The 15,751-nt window shown below is 39.3% G+C and overlaps 1 protein-coding gene across 3 annotated transcripts in view; it reads left to right on the top strand.

Annotated features, from left to right (window-relative positions):
* The window catches only part of MET (MET proto-oncogene, receptor tyrosine kinase), a 94,143-nt gene that overhangs the window by 32,580 nt on the left and 45,812 nt on the right, over positions 1–15,751 (top strand). For all 3 annotated transcript variants that reach the window (XM_054178394.1, XM_054178392.1, XM_054178393.1), the window contains exon 3: positions 4,070–4,261. In XM_054178394.1, coding sequence (XP_054034369.1) covers positions 4,070–4,261 — 192 coding nt within the window. The remainder of the gene's footprint in view (positions 1–4,069; positions 4,262–15,751) is intronic.

The following is a 15,751-nucleotide window of genomic DNA, read 5'->3' as shown; positions in this document are numbered from 1 at the left end:
AAATGCACTTCTTGCTTGAAAAGAAATACTGCAAACTGCTCAGGAAAAAAAAAATAAAATCATATGTATTACAGAAGAGCAAAACTCTTTGCTGTAAATATACAAGAAAACTTAGAGAGGAAAATCTGATAAGGTTCTTCTGTGTTCCTCACAGTTACTCTTCCTGTTCATAGTCTGTCATTCATGTAAATTCTTCACTATTATGTGCTTCATTCCAGTAGGATACAGTCCTGAGAACTGCAGGTTTATTATTTAGCTTCATGCACTGACTTCCACAACAGAAGACAGAAGCAGCTCATACACTCTCTTTTAGTTGTCTGGGAATTAATTTGTTATGCAGAATCATCTATTCATTCACTCTGCATCAGTCTCTTCGAAAAAATTTTTGCCACTTAGAGATACCAGGATCCAGCTTATTTAGCAGTAGCTTGTTTCCCCTTGCTCCTTGTTATGCTATAGAAATGTTCAAAGAAGGAACATTGTCAGCACCTGTGGGTGTCCACTTCTCTTGAGAGAGACTCCTAGGAGCAGAAAACAAAAGGTGTTATTTAGGAAGTCGATTCCTGGCATTCAACAAGTTAAAAATTATATGAACAAAGCTACAGGAAATAACTCCTGCTTATTGCTGCTTTCTTCATAACTGTGATACTTTACAAACAACACTAGGAAATTTTACCTAGTTACTTTCAGACCTTTTCTCCCATTATGCAAATTAAATTTTCATTTTAATAATGCCCTCTAAATTGTTCACAAGACAGTATGAGATGTTCTAAGTAATTAATTTCTAGTTTATTCAAGACATTAGGTGTAATGTCATGATATTACTTTTCATTGAGCACTGCACTTAACTAAGGTCTAGAAGGCTGAGTTCGGAGGAGTGTTCCTCCAAATTGCAGTAGTTGCAAATAACAGAAAAATAAATCAGAGTAATTGTTTAAGTTTTGATTATCTTTTTTTTTTTTTCCCTGAGTCTAGAGTTCAGACTAAAGACTAGACTGTGATTTTTTTTTTTCCCTGACACTGCCCTAACTGGGTATTTTCGTGAGATTTTCATTAGTGGCTTTAAGACTTCCTCTGTGCTTTTCACTTTTGTCTTCAAATGTGCAATTCTGCCCAGAACATTGTTATGCTCGCTGAATGGAATACATAAATCATCAGTTAGCTGCCAAAGAGCAACAGCTCCTGATAACCCTGAGAGGTTTTTAGTGGACCAATGCAGGATAAATTCTGAAACGCCAAATTCTCCTACGAACAAATAAGATAGCATGGGTTATCTCCTCCTCTTCTGGATGTAGCTGAAAGGCAGGGCTTGCCCACACCTCATTGCATTCCAGTGGCACACCTACACCAAATTCACAAAGCTCTTGCTGTGAATCACACACAATTGGCACCTCTTGCCCTTCAAGAGAGGTGATACAGCCTAACCCAAGCGCTTACCCAGGCTGTAATCGTCATTTCAATAGTTGTGTGATTTGTCACTGGAAGTTGGCACTGTATCCCAGAGTGCATCATCTGACATCAGTTATTTTTCCACACTGACAGCCAAATGGTTACTTACGTGTATATGGAGAGGGAGGGAGGGGGGAATTCAGTCTTCAAAGAGTTAATTTAAAGCAGCTTCTTTGCTGATGTTTTCCATGTTATCAATCTTCCTTTAGTTTTCTAAGTAGCCTTTTAATCTCTGTGTTTCTAATCAAAGATCAAAGCCTTCCTAATTCTTAAACAGCTAACCTTACATTATAGTTAATCCATGAAGCACCAGGTTTTGTTAAAATAGCCATATGTGGAACAATCTGCAGGTTCTTGGGCAGATACCCAAAATTACAACATCTCTGAGGAAGGCTGAGCTGACTTTGAAGAAGCCAGGAAAGGTGTTGGGGCGAGCACGAAAATCTAGCCACTTGTTGAAAAAAGCTTGAACATGGTTTCATAAGGCATGTCAGGATGCTCAAATTGTGTTGAGATGGCTACATAGGAGGAAGTACCTTTTTTTTTTAAGGTTAGCACAAAAACATCTCTCCCCAAAGTCATTTTCTTATGGGAAAAAAAACAAACCAAAACCAAACAAAAAAGTTACAGCAAAGAACAAAGATTGCAAGTTGGGGAAGGGCGAATTCAGAAATCTGCCTTATTTAAAAAAAAACCATAAAACTGTACATCTTTCTGCACTTGAACTTTTCATACTCATTGTAGGAGCAATCTTTGAACAGATATTTTCAGAAATACTTTTAGACTGGATAGAGTATGAGTGCAAAAGAATAAAGCTTTTAACTTACTTGGTGGCCAAAACACAGGAAAGCTACATTTGATGGTTGATGATTTAACACAGTCAAATACAGGGTTAAAAAAAATACTTAAAGTGTATTCAGTATTCCCAGTGCAAAGTATTAGTTCAGTTCTTGCCAAGCAAAACACAGCATACATTAACAGTTAATACCAAAACTAGTACAGCAAACACTTTAGCACATGGATGTCCGAACTGTTAAGTCACTGCTGTATCAGATCTAATCTAGAAGTCCTCTATCATTAAGGCACTGCCTGGTGAATTCAGTTGCTCATGTTGGATCGTATGCAGATTTTTACCTAAATAATACAGTAAGTTCACAGGGCACCTGGAGAAAATCTGGCTTCAGTGCTGACTGCAACTCCTAGGGGTCATAGAAAACTTGCTTACTAGTGGTATTGCTGTGCACATTTCAGGAACACTACAATTCAATAGCAAAGGATCCACCTACTGGGTTGAACATTTTGTTGACAGCATTTTCAGTGCCTGTTTTTCCCCAGAATTCACCAGAGTTCAACCAGCAAGAAATTCTTGGTTGATTGCTTGTTTTCTCATAGCACTTTGAAGGAAAAACATCTTAATCTAGAAAACAACAAAATAAAATGATATTCCTACACATTCTTTAAGGATATGGTACAGTAGAAAGACTGACTATCTTTGAAAGGTTTAATTTAAGCTTTTTAAAAGATTTTTTTAAAAACATGTTTTGTAAGAACAAATCAATTACAAAATCAGGAAAAATGAAGCTCTCTATTGATTTCAAAATGGGAACCCACCATAAGATCATTGATAATCTCCCTATATGTTTATTCATACAGTAGGTCACAGTGGGAACATGTTAAATGACTTCCAAATTTAAATGGGTTTGAGGTCCTTTAGAGGGTTCCCAGTTATCTGTATGATCTCACCAAAGCAGATGATGTAGTATCAATAGTAATGGAATTATCAGTTAATAGATTACTATTGAATTGTCAGGACAGCAGATTATATTCTTCTCAAGAGATAACTTAAGGAGTATTGTTCAAGGATTTTTTCCAATGAAAATTAAAAACATGTAATGTCTATTCCCAAACTGCAAGAGAAAATCCTGCAAATGCAGCAACTATTATAGTACAGTCAAGACACAGAAATTGGACAACACTGTGCATGAGCCATAGATGATCAATACAATAGCCAAAGTAATTATAAAAAGCTGACTGCCCCATAGTTTCATTTGAATATACAATCAGAAACGCATGTTTCCTGGTTTATCTCCTTTCTCTCTTTCTCTGTCTTTTTCTCCCCTTGTCCATCTTAGCACTGAAAAAAGGTGGTGAAAAGAGAATAAAAGGAGAAAAAAATAAAAAATTGTGCTTTTCATGAAAGAAAGTTTAAAATTAAACCTTTTAAGGTAATTATTTTCTAGGAATCACAGTTTTAAAAGCAGGGGTGTCACTGGGCAGATTCTTTAGTAGGAGAATTCTGAGACCCTTGAAGAAGCAGCATTATGGAAATCACTAGAGAAAGGATACCTTGATATATGTGCTTATATACATACCATCTGGTTAAGTAAAGGCTCGCTGTCTTATTCCCAACAGACAGGATAAAGAAAATTTAGAAGAAATATTTCCATAACATTAAGAAGTCTTTGGTTTCTCATGGAACACCATAACTGATGGAGCAATTAAGTTTGAAACATTTTAAAATTCTTTTGGTCAAATGCATTTGTGCTAAATGACTTCATTCTGACAAAGATCTATTCCTACTCATAAAGACAGTGCTCATCTGTACTTCATTTTCAAACAGGCTTTTTCAAGAAATGCTTCATACTGCAGAGCACAAGATGATGAATATCGCTTGGAAGTTACGACTCCTTTGCAGAGGGTTGACTTGTTCATGGGCCAGTTCAACAGTGTCCTGTTAACTTCGATATCTGTCTTCACCAAAGGGAATCTTACCGTTGCTAATCTGGGAACTTCGGAGGGCCACTTCATGCAGGTAAATATTACTATGACACTTTGACAACAAGAAACTATACTAGATTTTATCAGGATGGTGCCTCACCAACCTGATCTCCTTCTATGATCAGGTGACCCACCTGGTGGATGTGGGGAAGGCTGTGAACGTAGTCTACCTGGACTTCAGCAAGGCCTTTGACACCATCCCCCACAGCAAACTCCTGGCCAAGCTGTCAGCTCATGGCTTGGAGAGCAGCACTCTGTGCTGGATTAGGAACTGGCTGGAGGGCTGAGCCCAGAGAGCGGTGGTGAATGGTGCCACATCCAGCTGGCAGCCAATGGTGTCCCCCAGGGATCAGTGCTGGGCCCATCCTGCTCAATATCTTTATTGATGATCTAGAAGAGAGGATTGAGTCCATCATTAGTAAGTTTGCAGACGACACCAAGTTGGGAGCAGGTGTTGATCTGTTAGAGGTTAGGAGGGCTCTCCAGAGGGACCTTGACAGGCTGGACAGATGGGCAGAGTCCAACATGATGGCATTTAACAAGTCCAGGTGCTGCAATTTGGCCACAACAACCCTATGCAGTGTTACAGGCTGGGGTTGGAGTGGCTGGAGAGTTGCCAAACAGAAAGGGACCTGGGGGTACTGGTTAACAGCTGGCTGAACATGAGCCAAGTATGCCCGGGTGGCCAAGAAGGCCAATGGCATCCTGGCCTGCATCAGGAATAGTGTGGCCAGCAGGAGCAGGGAAGTCCTTGTGCCCCTGTACTTAGCACTGGTTAGGCCACACCTTGAGTCCTGTGTCCAGTTCTGGGCCCCTCAATTTAAGAAGGACATTGAGACACTTGAACATATCCATAGAAGGGCAACAAGGCTAGTGAGTGGTCTTGAGCACAAGCCCTATGAGGAGAGGCTGAGGAAGCTGGGGTGGTTTAGCCTGGAGAAGAGGAGGCTCAGGGAAGACCTTATTACTACCTACAACTACCTCAAGGGAGGTTGTAGACAGGTGGGGGTTGGTCTCTTCTTGCAGGCAACCAGCACCAGGACAGGAGGACACATTCTCAAGCTTTGCCAGGGGAAGTTTAGGCTTGAAGTGAGGAGAAAGCTCTTCACAGAGAGTAATTGGCCATTGGAATGTGCTGCCCAGGGTGATGGTAGAGTCACCATCCCTGGAGGCGTTCAAAAAAGGATTGGACATGGCACTTGAAGCCATGAGGTGTTAGATAATAAGTTGGACTTGATGATCTCTGAGGTCTTTTCCAGCCTTATTGATTCTATGATTCTAAGGAGCAATATTCCCCCCATTTAACAGGGTATTAAAAAATTGGAATTGTTGCATAAAATAGAGCTGTGGGAATATGAAGAAAGTGCCTAACAGTTTTCAGCATCTTAAGTGTTTACATGGGCTTTGTGGTTTGGAGCAACAGTCTTGAAGCAAATGCTGCCATGATCTCCAGTTAGTCCAGCTGGCTCAGTTCACAAAGTAGTTTTGTCCCATACAAACTAGATTTCTTTCAAAGGAAACTAAACTGGATGCCCTGTTTGGTATACACATCAAACATGCTCCAAACCCAGAAAGGTTCAAATATACACTTCATATGGTCACTTGGTCTAGAGGATCAGTTTAAACCTAGCTCAATGTATAATGCCAAGACAGGATGTAGAAGCAAGAGCCTCAGCATCGGTTGTTTCTGTACACTGATCCACTCTTCTGGCACCAAATTTCTTGCTAATGTACCCATAGCCTATGAGTCACATCTGCAGAATTGAGATTACCTCCTCCACAACTTACTTTCAAGTTTCTCTGAGTGAATCTTAGATTTTTGGGCTGTTGCTCATTCCCAACTCGCTGTTCTTTTGGACAGAAATTCTTCCTGTCCTAAAACAGGTTTCCGTAACAAGTGGAAGTCTGAAAAGTCTGTCTACCTCCACTGAGTACAAAGCTAATCTAGACAGGTAGATTATGGATGACTAATGAAATAAATCTAACCCACAGAACCAACACTCTTTTAAAAAAATTGCAGTCAAAATCAAACATCAGAAGACAATTTTTGCTTTGAGAGCACCAGGGGCTCCCTTTGTTTACTCATGTCAATCCTTATCTTCCTGCAATGACCACCTTAGTGAGCTTGGCTTCTCCATCTGCCACAGAGTCCAACCTGGATGTGTATTTTTGCCTGGATCACTTTTGCACTCAAGGACCTGTGTCCTCTTACTCTGCCAGTATTATTTATCTTATAGTGGGCTTCCTGAAGAATTGCCAGGTTTTGGCCCTTATTGCTCTGGAGAGTCATCAAAGCTAGCAGTGTTGTTCCTCAACCATCACTCATGATAAGGTCATCAGCTGCTGTGCCCTTCCAATTCTCCTGTTTTCCATTAGATAATACTTGGGCACATGTAACTTATCTTAAAAACAAGCCTTCCCTTTCTTCTCTCTCTCTCCTTCATTCTCTGTCTGTACCACATGCAGTAGGTAGGCTTACCTATTGTCCCCAGTATATGGACCCTTTCTGGACAAAGGAAATCCTATAGCTCCGCTTCTGTCTTCTGCACAGACTGAACACAGAACCTGCCACATCACGTAAAATCCATGATGCTTCTAGAGGGACGGAGGGCAAAGTGATTTACCATAATCTTTTCCTCTAAATGAAGGGAATGTAATAAAATGGTCAAGGACAACCTTGGCAATTTTACCTGAACTTCCCATGATGACCTTGGTAACTTTAAGCTTCAGTTTGTCTTCAGTGCAGGAAAGGAAAATGCTAAAAGCTACATGCTGAGCCCAGAACAAACTTCCTCTCTGTCCGTAAATGTAGTCACTGGTTCACACAACAAACACGAGCAATTTATTTAACCTTCCTGAAGCCATTTCCTAATCTACAAAATACCGTTAATAACAACTACTCTCTTACTTGCAGCATTACTTCTGGGCTGTCACAAAGCTTTTAGGGAGGTTTGGTGGAAAGTGCAAGGCAGCATTATTTTTATTTGTAACATTCTTTAAATTATTCATTCAAGCCCTGAACTACACATTTCATTCAGATGTCTGCCCGGCTCAAGGAACAATTAAAATATTTCCAGAATACATTTCCCATTCCAGATTCATCTACAGATCAAAAGAAAGGCTATTGTGTAAACTGCACATTGCCATTAGCAGAAATATTCTCATCATTGAATTAAATGGGCTGGAGCTACAGGGGGAAGTCGCACTGGGCTTATATTGTAATAAGTAGGAGCTCTTTCTTTGAGGGTTTTGTGCAACCAGCAGGAGAATAAGCATATTGACTACATTTAATGATGCTACCTCCAAATAAAAAGGTTATTTGTTTTGCCTTTAAATGATCTTGGAAGGGATACTAGGTCCACAGGATACAGCAGACACAGCTTGTTGCAGGATTTAATGTTCACTTACATTAAAAAGTTTTTTCTTTTTTTTTTTTTCCAGTAGTCGTTATCTAGGAAGTGCTTTCAAACGTTCATTAGCAAATGCCCAAGTAAAGCAGCTTTGCAGTGTTTCTATGGAAATATAGCTATTAACTGCAATGAGATGGAGATCATTCAAAATCGAGCTATTAAATGACCATTACTGAAGTAAAATGGGTTAAAAACAAATTAGGACGATCTAATGACTTAATTTATCAAAAATATATCCCCTGATGCTTCCCCACATTTTTAGCAACTAAATGTAATGATATTCTTTGTTTCATTCACAAATCTACTGGAACATATTACAAAGAATCCTGGTTTTCACTTAATCCACACCTAGCTTCTGCACTCATATTTTTAGCTCTTTGTACGTGCAAACATTGAATTTTTCTGCATAACCTGTCGCTGTTCAGAGTTGACTGTATCCCTTCAGATATAGCTGTGCTTTCAGGGATAATTAGGTGCAAAATTCTACCTATTAGGCAACCTGCTTTAAAACCAATGATGTTGTATTAATATCTTGTGAACATATTTTCATGCCAATGATGTAAAAGCAAAAGAAAAAAAAATTCACATATAGGTTTCTAAATTTAGACAATCATCTCAGCCTTTCCAGTGAATCCAGTTCATCATGTATCCTCTTTGAAATACCAAGCCTTACCATATTTAGACAATTTAGTTTTGTGACAAATTTCAGCACTAGCAGACATCCATGATATTAAAAGAAATAGCAGTGCAATACCTCTGTCTCTGATAACTGCATCCTGAACCACCCAAATATTTTAATTTGGGTTTATTTCACAATTTTGATGCATTCATTCCTTAATTTAGTGTATTAATTCCTTAATTGTTAGGAAAAATGGGGAGGAGGGAGCACGGGGGGGAAGGGGAGCTGAGGAGGGAAGGTGGGGGAAAGATGGTGAAAACTAGGTGACATTCACCATAACTGAATTGAAACTCCAAGCCTATGCTGTGGAAGCCAGCAGGTACAGCTGCAGGCTACTGATACTCAACACAAGTGACACTTATTTGAAAATGTTTCTCATTCTCCCATTATATTTGCTTATACATGATCAGTAGCCAACCACTTGATTCTTTTTTCCTTCTTCATTCCATTTTTCCATCTCCTTTTGCGTTTCTTCTGCTCATCACTTTCTGCCTTTCTACTGCACCGTTGTATTTCCCCATTCGTCCATTTGCCTCTCTTAACCTCACAACAATAGCACAGCATTGCTGCAAAAGTCAACAGGTTTAACATGTAGTTTCTGAGAACAAAGTTTTTCCTTCTGTAGATGATAGCTACCTGATTCTGGGGGTTTGATGTATTTTTAACAATGAATGCTCCCTAATTTTACCAATTCCCCTGAAGCTTCTGGCATTAGCCATCAAAACTGTGCTAATGACCCAGGTCAGAAAATAGCCTGTATTTTGCTTATTTTTTAAAAAGTCATCTGAGGATTCAATAATATTCAGAATGAAAAAGCAGGTATATCTTATCCAACCAACAGTCACCTGTTGTTTTCTGCTTGTACTCTTAGTTTGATTCACTTAAACAGCTCTGGGAAACCCTAATACTGGAAAGGAAATATAGCCTTCTTCACTAAATGTTTATTCTATTTCAGCCAAAATATAAAACTAAAAGAAAATCAGTTTGGATGGCCCAAAAAAAACCCAGAAGATTCATGAGTCCTTTTAGGGAGGATAATTAGGGCCAGGAGGTGAATTCCAAAACTCCCCTGCAAAGTAATTGCAGCCCATTGACATACTGAGCGTGTTTTGGCTTCATCAGAAATGTTAAATCTGTATTTGGCCACGAATAGATTGTAGTTTTTTAGTTTACTGAATATTGTGGAGTTTCTGTTTCAAAACACAGCAGTAATAAGTTTTCTAAGACAGCTGACATGCATGAGACGGAAAAGAAAAATGGTTTTACTTCCTTCTTAAGCTGGAGCCTGACAACAAGCTCTTTTCCCCCCACTATTTTTTTTTTCTGTGGAGAAGTTGCAGCTGTTTCAGCCTTTCTTATTGTGTTCATTTTCAGAGTGTGACTGGGAACACAGACTGAAAGTACAGCTGTTGGGTGCAAAGTGAATCAGGTATTTCACAGTGGTTATTTGATTATAAAACAGCACCCAGTCACACTGCTGTAGTTGAGGAATCAGATTTTCAGCTGGTATAAAGCAGCCTTACTCTGCTCAAGCCAAAGAAGCTATGCTGAAAAAACAGTTTCAAACTGAAAAAGACACTTTGATTACCAGCTGGTATTTGGGTGAAATTCTAGTTTGCCAGAAACACCCACAAAACTATGATATATTAAGTTAAAATGTCATCTTTTTTTCTTTTTCTTCTCACTTCCCAGGTGAATTTTAAATATTTTTTAACTGCCTGGAGCTTGGTATTGTTCAGTGAGTGACGTTCAAGTAAACAAAAGAGCAAAAATTCTTCAGGAAGGGAAAATCTTTTTGATAGTTCTGGGGAAAGTGGAGTATGGGAAAATGTTACAAGATTTATGCTGAAAAGGTCACATTTGATCTGGCCTTAATAATGAAGACAAGACCAATGCACCTGGCACATGCAGAGGGTGGATTTTGGCATAAAAGGGTGAGTTTGGAAGCAGAATACTCTGTGTGCGCCCTACACTTAAGGCTGGCCTCATCAAGGTAAAGCTCAAGCAACTACACTGCTTGTTGGTGGCTTCCTGGAGGAAGAGAGGGATTTTGCTATGGGCAACCACTCTCTTTAGATGCAAATTTGTTAACAGGGCCGTCTTATCAGTCTGACCACACCAGTGAAACTCAGCACACAGTGGGGCAGCCCTGCACTCTGTGGGGTGAGTAGCAACCTCATGTATCTTCTCATCTTCACAGTGCAGGACAGTTGCTTCTAGAGTTAAGGAAAGGGTCTTCCCATGGATATATATAAATACCCTGAGATACAGTCAACTATGCACTTGCTGCAGTCCTGTCCAATCCAGATGGACACGATCCAGCTCTAGCTAAGAAGCCAAGTGTAAGCAAAACATGGTCACACACTGTCATGTCTGAACAGACTCTGGACTGACAATTGCTTGGAGCACAAGAGCCAAAGCGTGATGGCACAGATAGGCCTCAATGGAATAGGCCTCTTGTCCTCCTCAGTACCTTGCTGCTTGTTAGGCATGAAAAAATAGAGAAAAACAATGAACCTTATTTTAGGGACCCATTATATATCAGTAATTCTATAACAGTACTTCTATCCAATATTACAATATTTGTGACCAGAATTTTAGCTAAAGAGGATATAGGGGATTAGAATAAAGGTTCAAGAAGCAGAGTTTCTTATCTCTGCCAGGAACTGAGATGTATAAAGGACCGCTATGAAGCATTTGATAGTCCTTGATGGGTTTCTTTTTCATTAATTTTGCTTATTGGTGTTGAGGTTTTTTAATTATTTGTTGGTTTATCCTGTGGCAATGACTTCCATAATTTCATTCTGCTTTAAATGGTGAAGAGCTTCCTTTGCAGTTTCCTTAACCTGCTGCTTTATGGTTTTGTTTGGTGCCCCTGATTCTGTCTGGTGAGGAATAGGGATGGGGCTTCCACAGATCAATGGCCTGGGAAATTTTCACATGCTGAGCACAAACCTGTTGGCTTTCACATCCAAGTAGAGCACGTGACAGTCACGCTCATTTCCCAGGAATACTTATGGTTAAAAAATAAACACCACCACCAAACATTAAACACATCTCATTTCCCTGAAAAGAGAGAAATTAGCATGTGCCAGAGCTGCTTTCATAGATTACACACCAGGCAACATAATGCAGGCTATAGAAACCAGTATAGACAAAAATAATCACATCTGCTTTTTATTTGCAACTGAAGTCAAGGCTTAGAAAAATTTGTCCCAGAACTCAGCAAGATGACAGCCAAGCCTTCAGCATTGCTCTCCTCGTGCAAACAGTAAAATGGCAAGACCTTACCACTCTGGTATTCAAGGCTTAAAACCATGGTGTCAATCAGTAAAATTAGTCGACAAGCAAAAAAGTACAGAGCTTGCATATTTCAGCATGCTCATTCCAATCCAGTTTACAGTGTAGTATACTAGAAGCCATCGCCTTTAAACCAATCAAATTTCTTATCTAGTGCATGTCCCACTACACGAAGGCAGGCATAATAAAACCCACCAGTACAAGTTGCAAGCCATGTTGTGAGCAAGTGTGAGATTAAGAAATAGATGAGCATGGACCTTAAACCTTAGAGGGCCAAAAGGAGGAAAGAATGATGGGATGCCCATGGAGTCATTGCAGAGGTTGTCCTCAATGCCCACTGCTTTCCTGCTTCTGCGGTCCAGCAATTCAACTGGCTTCTCAGTGCTAGCAGTTTGACCCATTTACGGTTAAATGCAAACTATACACACATGGATTGGTAGGAATGTGAATATTTGCAATCCCTCACGCTTTATCATTTTCAAACCAACAGAGAGCTGTGGCAGACTCTTGATAAGTGACACTTTTGTATCTATAGCTCAACTTTTAACAGTTTCATAATAGCAGTTCTTTCTGTGATAACATTTCCCCATTCTCCCAAATAAAAAAACAACACCTTTTTTTAAATAAAAATAAATTATTGCATAAAGCAAAATCCTTATAGTCCAATTCAAATCAACACCTGGCACCAAATAACTGTTTCAAGAACACATATGTTTTAATATTCAGTTTGAGTAGAAAAGCTTGCACTCTTCAGAGGAGATCCATTATATTCTCCATGGATTAGAATGATATACAGCATTTAGAGAGCACATATGTGCCCTTTGCAAGGCTGTGCTGCATATCCCAGGGCATTTGAGGCGTTACACAATAAAGTTAACCCTGAGCCTATCTCTGCTGGGTAATGGCCTACACCTGCTAGATATCTAGGGAAAAAATAACAATATGATACTTAGATGGGATTGCTTTTAGAAGGCCTCTCATTTTTTGCAGAAGATATTTCAACGTGTAGACAGTAACATTTGTAATTCAATCCTGCTGACTAGCAGAGCTGAGCATCAGAATGATTTTTAAAAGAAGCTGTTGCATGCTGTTTTTCAACTCATGTTATTGCGGTCTTAATTTTCCATATTATGCATAGGTAAACCTGGAGTCAAGTCTTCTTACTTAACATTAAAACTAGCTGATGGCAGGGAAAGAATATTTAAATAAATTACTTTAATGTTCATGGACTTAAGTGATCACTGATTTCCAGTACAAAAGATGTGATGATTCATATATTCATTCATTAATTAACTGCTGGCTGTTATCTTCATGGACACACTTGGAGCTATTCTGAAAGGCCACATACTTGTTTGGTTTTCTCTTAAATAGAAGGACATAATATTGTGTTTCCTTTGTGAGGACGTCTGGGGTTGTAGTTACTGATAATGAATGTGATTCTTAGAAGGGTTATTTGTAAGAACATCAGAAGACCCACAGGGAGGTGGTTGAGGCCCCGTCTCTGGAAGTGTTTAAGACCAGGCTGGATGAGGCTCTGGCCAGCCTGATCTAGTGTGGGGCATCCCTGCCCATGGCAGGGGGGTTGGAACTAGATGATCCTTGTGGTCCCTTCCAACCCTGACTGATACTATGACATTAGAATGTTTTTTGATTTGTTCTCTAATCCTTTTCTAATAATTTCTGAGTTTACATTTGGTCGGGAGTTTTGGGGGTTTTTTTGACTGCCACTGAGGAGTGAAAAGATGTATTCATGGAACTATCTATCATATACCACTTTAAATTCATCTTCTTTGTTGTATTTCACCTGCCATTTTGTTGCTTTGACATGCTGTCTTATAAAGTCCTTCTGCCATCCTTCATAGTCTGTTCTTATCACCTTGAATACCTTGAGATCATCAGAAAACTGTCACTGGACTTCACAACCACTTTTCCAGCTCATTTATGGATGTGTTGGACATTATGGATCCCAACACAGACACCTTGAAGAACACCTCTGGTAACTTCTTGCTGTTGAAAGAACCGACCATTTGCTGCTGACATCAGTTAGTTCTCTTTTTAGACAATTCTTTGTCTGTGCAAGACCTTCCCTCTCTCCTAACTGTTTGAGTGCAGGCACATAGATTACTTTAATTTGTTCTATTTTCTGAAGAAAAGCTTGGATATTAAATTAATTATTAACATGTAAAAAAACCATAACAGCAGCAAAACTCCCCACCCCCAGAAAACAAAATAAAATAATAATTAAAAAAAAGCTTACCCAAAACCAAGCTAGCACTTATAGCCTTTGTGAAAATAAATCCTTCTGTAGCACTGAACCATTCCCATGGTAGAAGTGGCCCCTGTATGGTGATGTGTCCACGGTAGATTAAAGCCACACTGTACGCATACCAGCCCACTCCCAAGCAATAAAAATTAGAGGTTTCTGAAAACAACACTGGAGGCCTATGTAGTCTCTTCTTCCTGCTGGAGAAGCTGTCCTCAAATTGTCTTTTTCTTCAGGATTATGTTGGATAAGAGTGAGATAGAATTTCAAGGACTCAGATGACTTATGCGAAAACACTTTTATAGACCAAAAAGAGCATTTTTTCATCTAATATCTGTTACAGCAGCACTGTAGGCTGGTAGATAAGTTCTAAGAAAAATCCAAACTTTTATTCTATATTCACATATTTGAGCGGCCTTTTTGTCACGAGGTCAAAGTCTCTTCTCTTGGATTTGAGCAGGTGATTTGAGTACCAGCCTCAATAAAACAAAGGTTGGTCAGTATTAAAAGTGCTGACAAATTTTTCCAAGATTTCAGAGCTTGTATCCAAATTTTTATGTACAGCTCTGAGGTTGCAATGCAGATGTGTTTAAAGGGTTAAGACTGTGGCTCAATCAGAAGGAATGCCTGGCAATAGAGGAAGCCTGGATTAATGATAGAAAAGAATTCTTAGCATTTTGTAACAGTGGGTATTCGAGATGAGACACAGCTAATGATCAACTAAAAAGGTATTTGCAGCTGTGGTGCTACCTCTCTCCATAATGCCAACATTAATCAAGCTTTTTCATGCAGCTTTGCAGTCCATTCTATTTTTCATTGTCCTAAATATTAAAACAGAGCTCATGCCCTAATACACTGAGTCAGAGACCATACTTCTATGTCACCAAAAATTACCAGACTGTATTGATTTATAAAAGCTGCACTTTCTGTTCTGTGAAACAAGCCCACAGCAAAGACTAATAAAGCTAGTTTCATTTTTAAAGTTAAAAAAACCTCATGTAACTCCAAACTGTAAATACTTTTAGGATGTAAAGCGCTTACCACCATGAATAAACTTCTCATGTATTTTCTTTAAATCTTGAATTACAACAAAACATCATCTGTAATTACATCATCTCTCTAGTTTTTGGAGTCAGCCATCTTGTTGAAAACCCTTGGCAATGTGAAAAGCCAGCGAAATTGTGTAAGTCAATGTCCTAGCTGTTCTGATGCTGCCTTCGGAGTCAGAAGAAAAGCTTCATTATAGTGACAAATTAAACATTCGACATACAAGTTATTTCCAGAATGGCTTCAGTCTTTTTAAATAATGAACCCCATTGAATCTCAACTTCTCAGAAAATGCCCATTATCTAAATTCCTTAAGTAAACTACACGTGATGGAGCTTTTGAAACATGAACATGATCTTCCCTCATGTAAACAATCCTCTGCCTTTGTTGCCTGATGCTATCACATTTGGGCGCACATCCTTCTGGATTGCAGGCCCAAGCCTATAAAATCTCACTATCAAATATCCACCCCAATCTTCAGATGCTTTATGCCTCTGCTTAACAGCCGTGACTCATCCCATTAAAGTCAGGGAAGTTACAGTAGTGAAGTTAAGCGTGTGCTTGCAGGAATAGGCCCAAATTCTCAAAAGTATTTAGGTAATCCAAGATGCAGAGAGAAGACTAGTGGGGGAATTTCATACTGGTGTGACTAATCTCTCTAAGATCTCCTAAAATCAAGAGAGAGAGAGGGCTCCTGCAAAGGGGCTTCAGGACAACTAAATTAGGCTCCTGTTTTGGACCATCTTCTCAAAGAATCCTCCATCTCTCCCTGTCATTTTAGAGTTTCTCTAAGTTCTCTGTCCTGGGCACTGGGCTCCCACACAA

This window comes from Dryobates pubescens, chromosome Z (assembly GCF_014839835.1).
Source record: "Dryobates pubescens isolate bDryPub1 chromosome Z, bDryPub1.pri, whole genome shotgun sequence".
In the NCBI taxonomy this organism is placed as follows: Eukaryota; Metazoa; Chordata; class Aves; order Piciformes; family Picidae; genus Dryobates; species Dryobates pubescens.
This window is presented reverse-complemented; position numbering and strand designations above follow the sequence as displayed.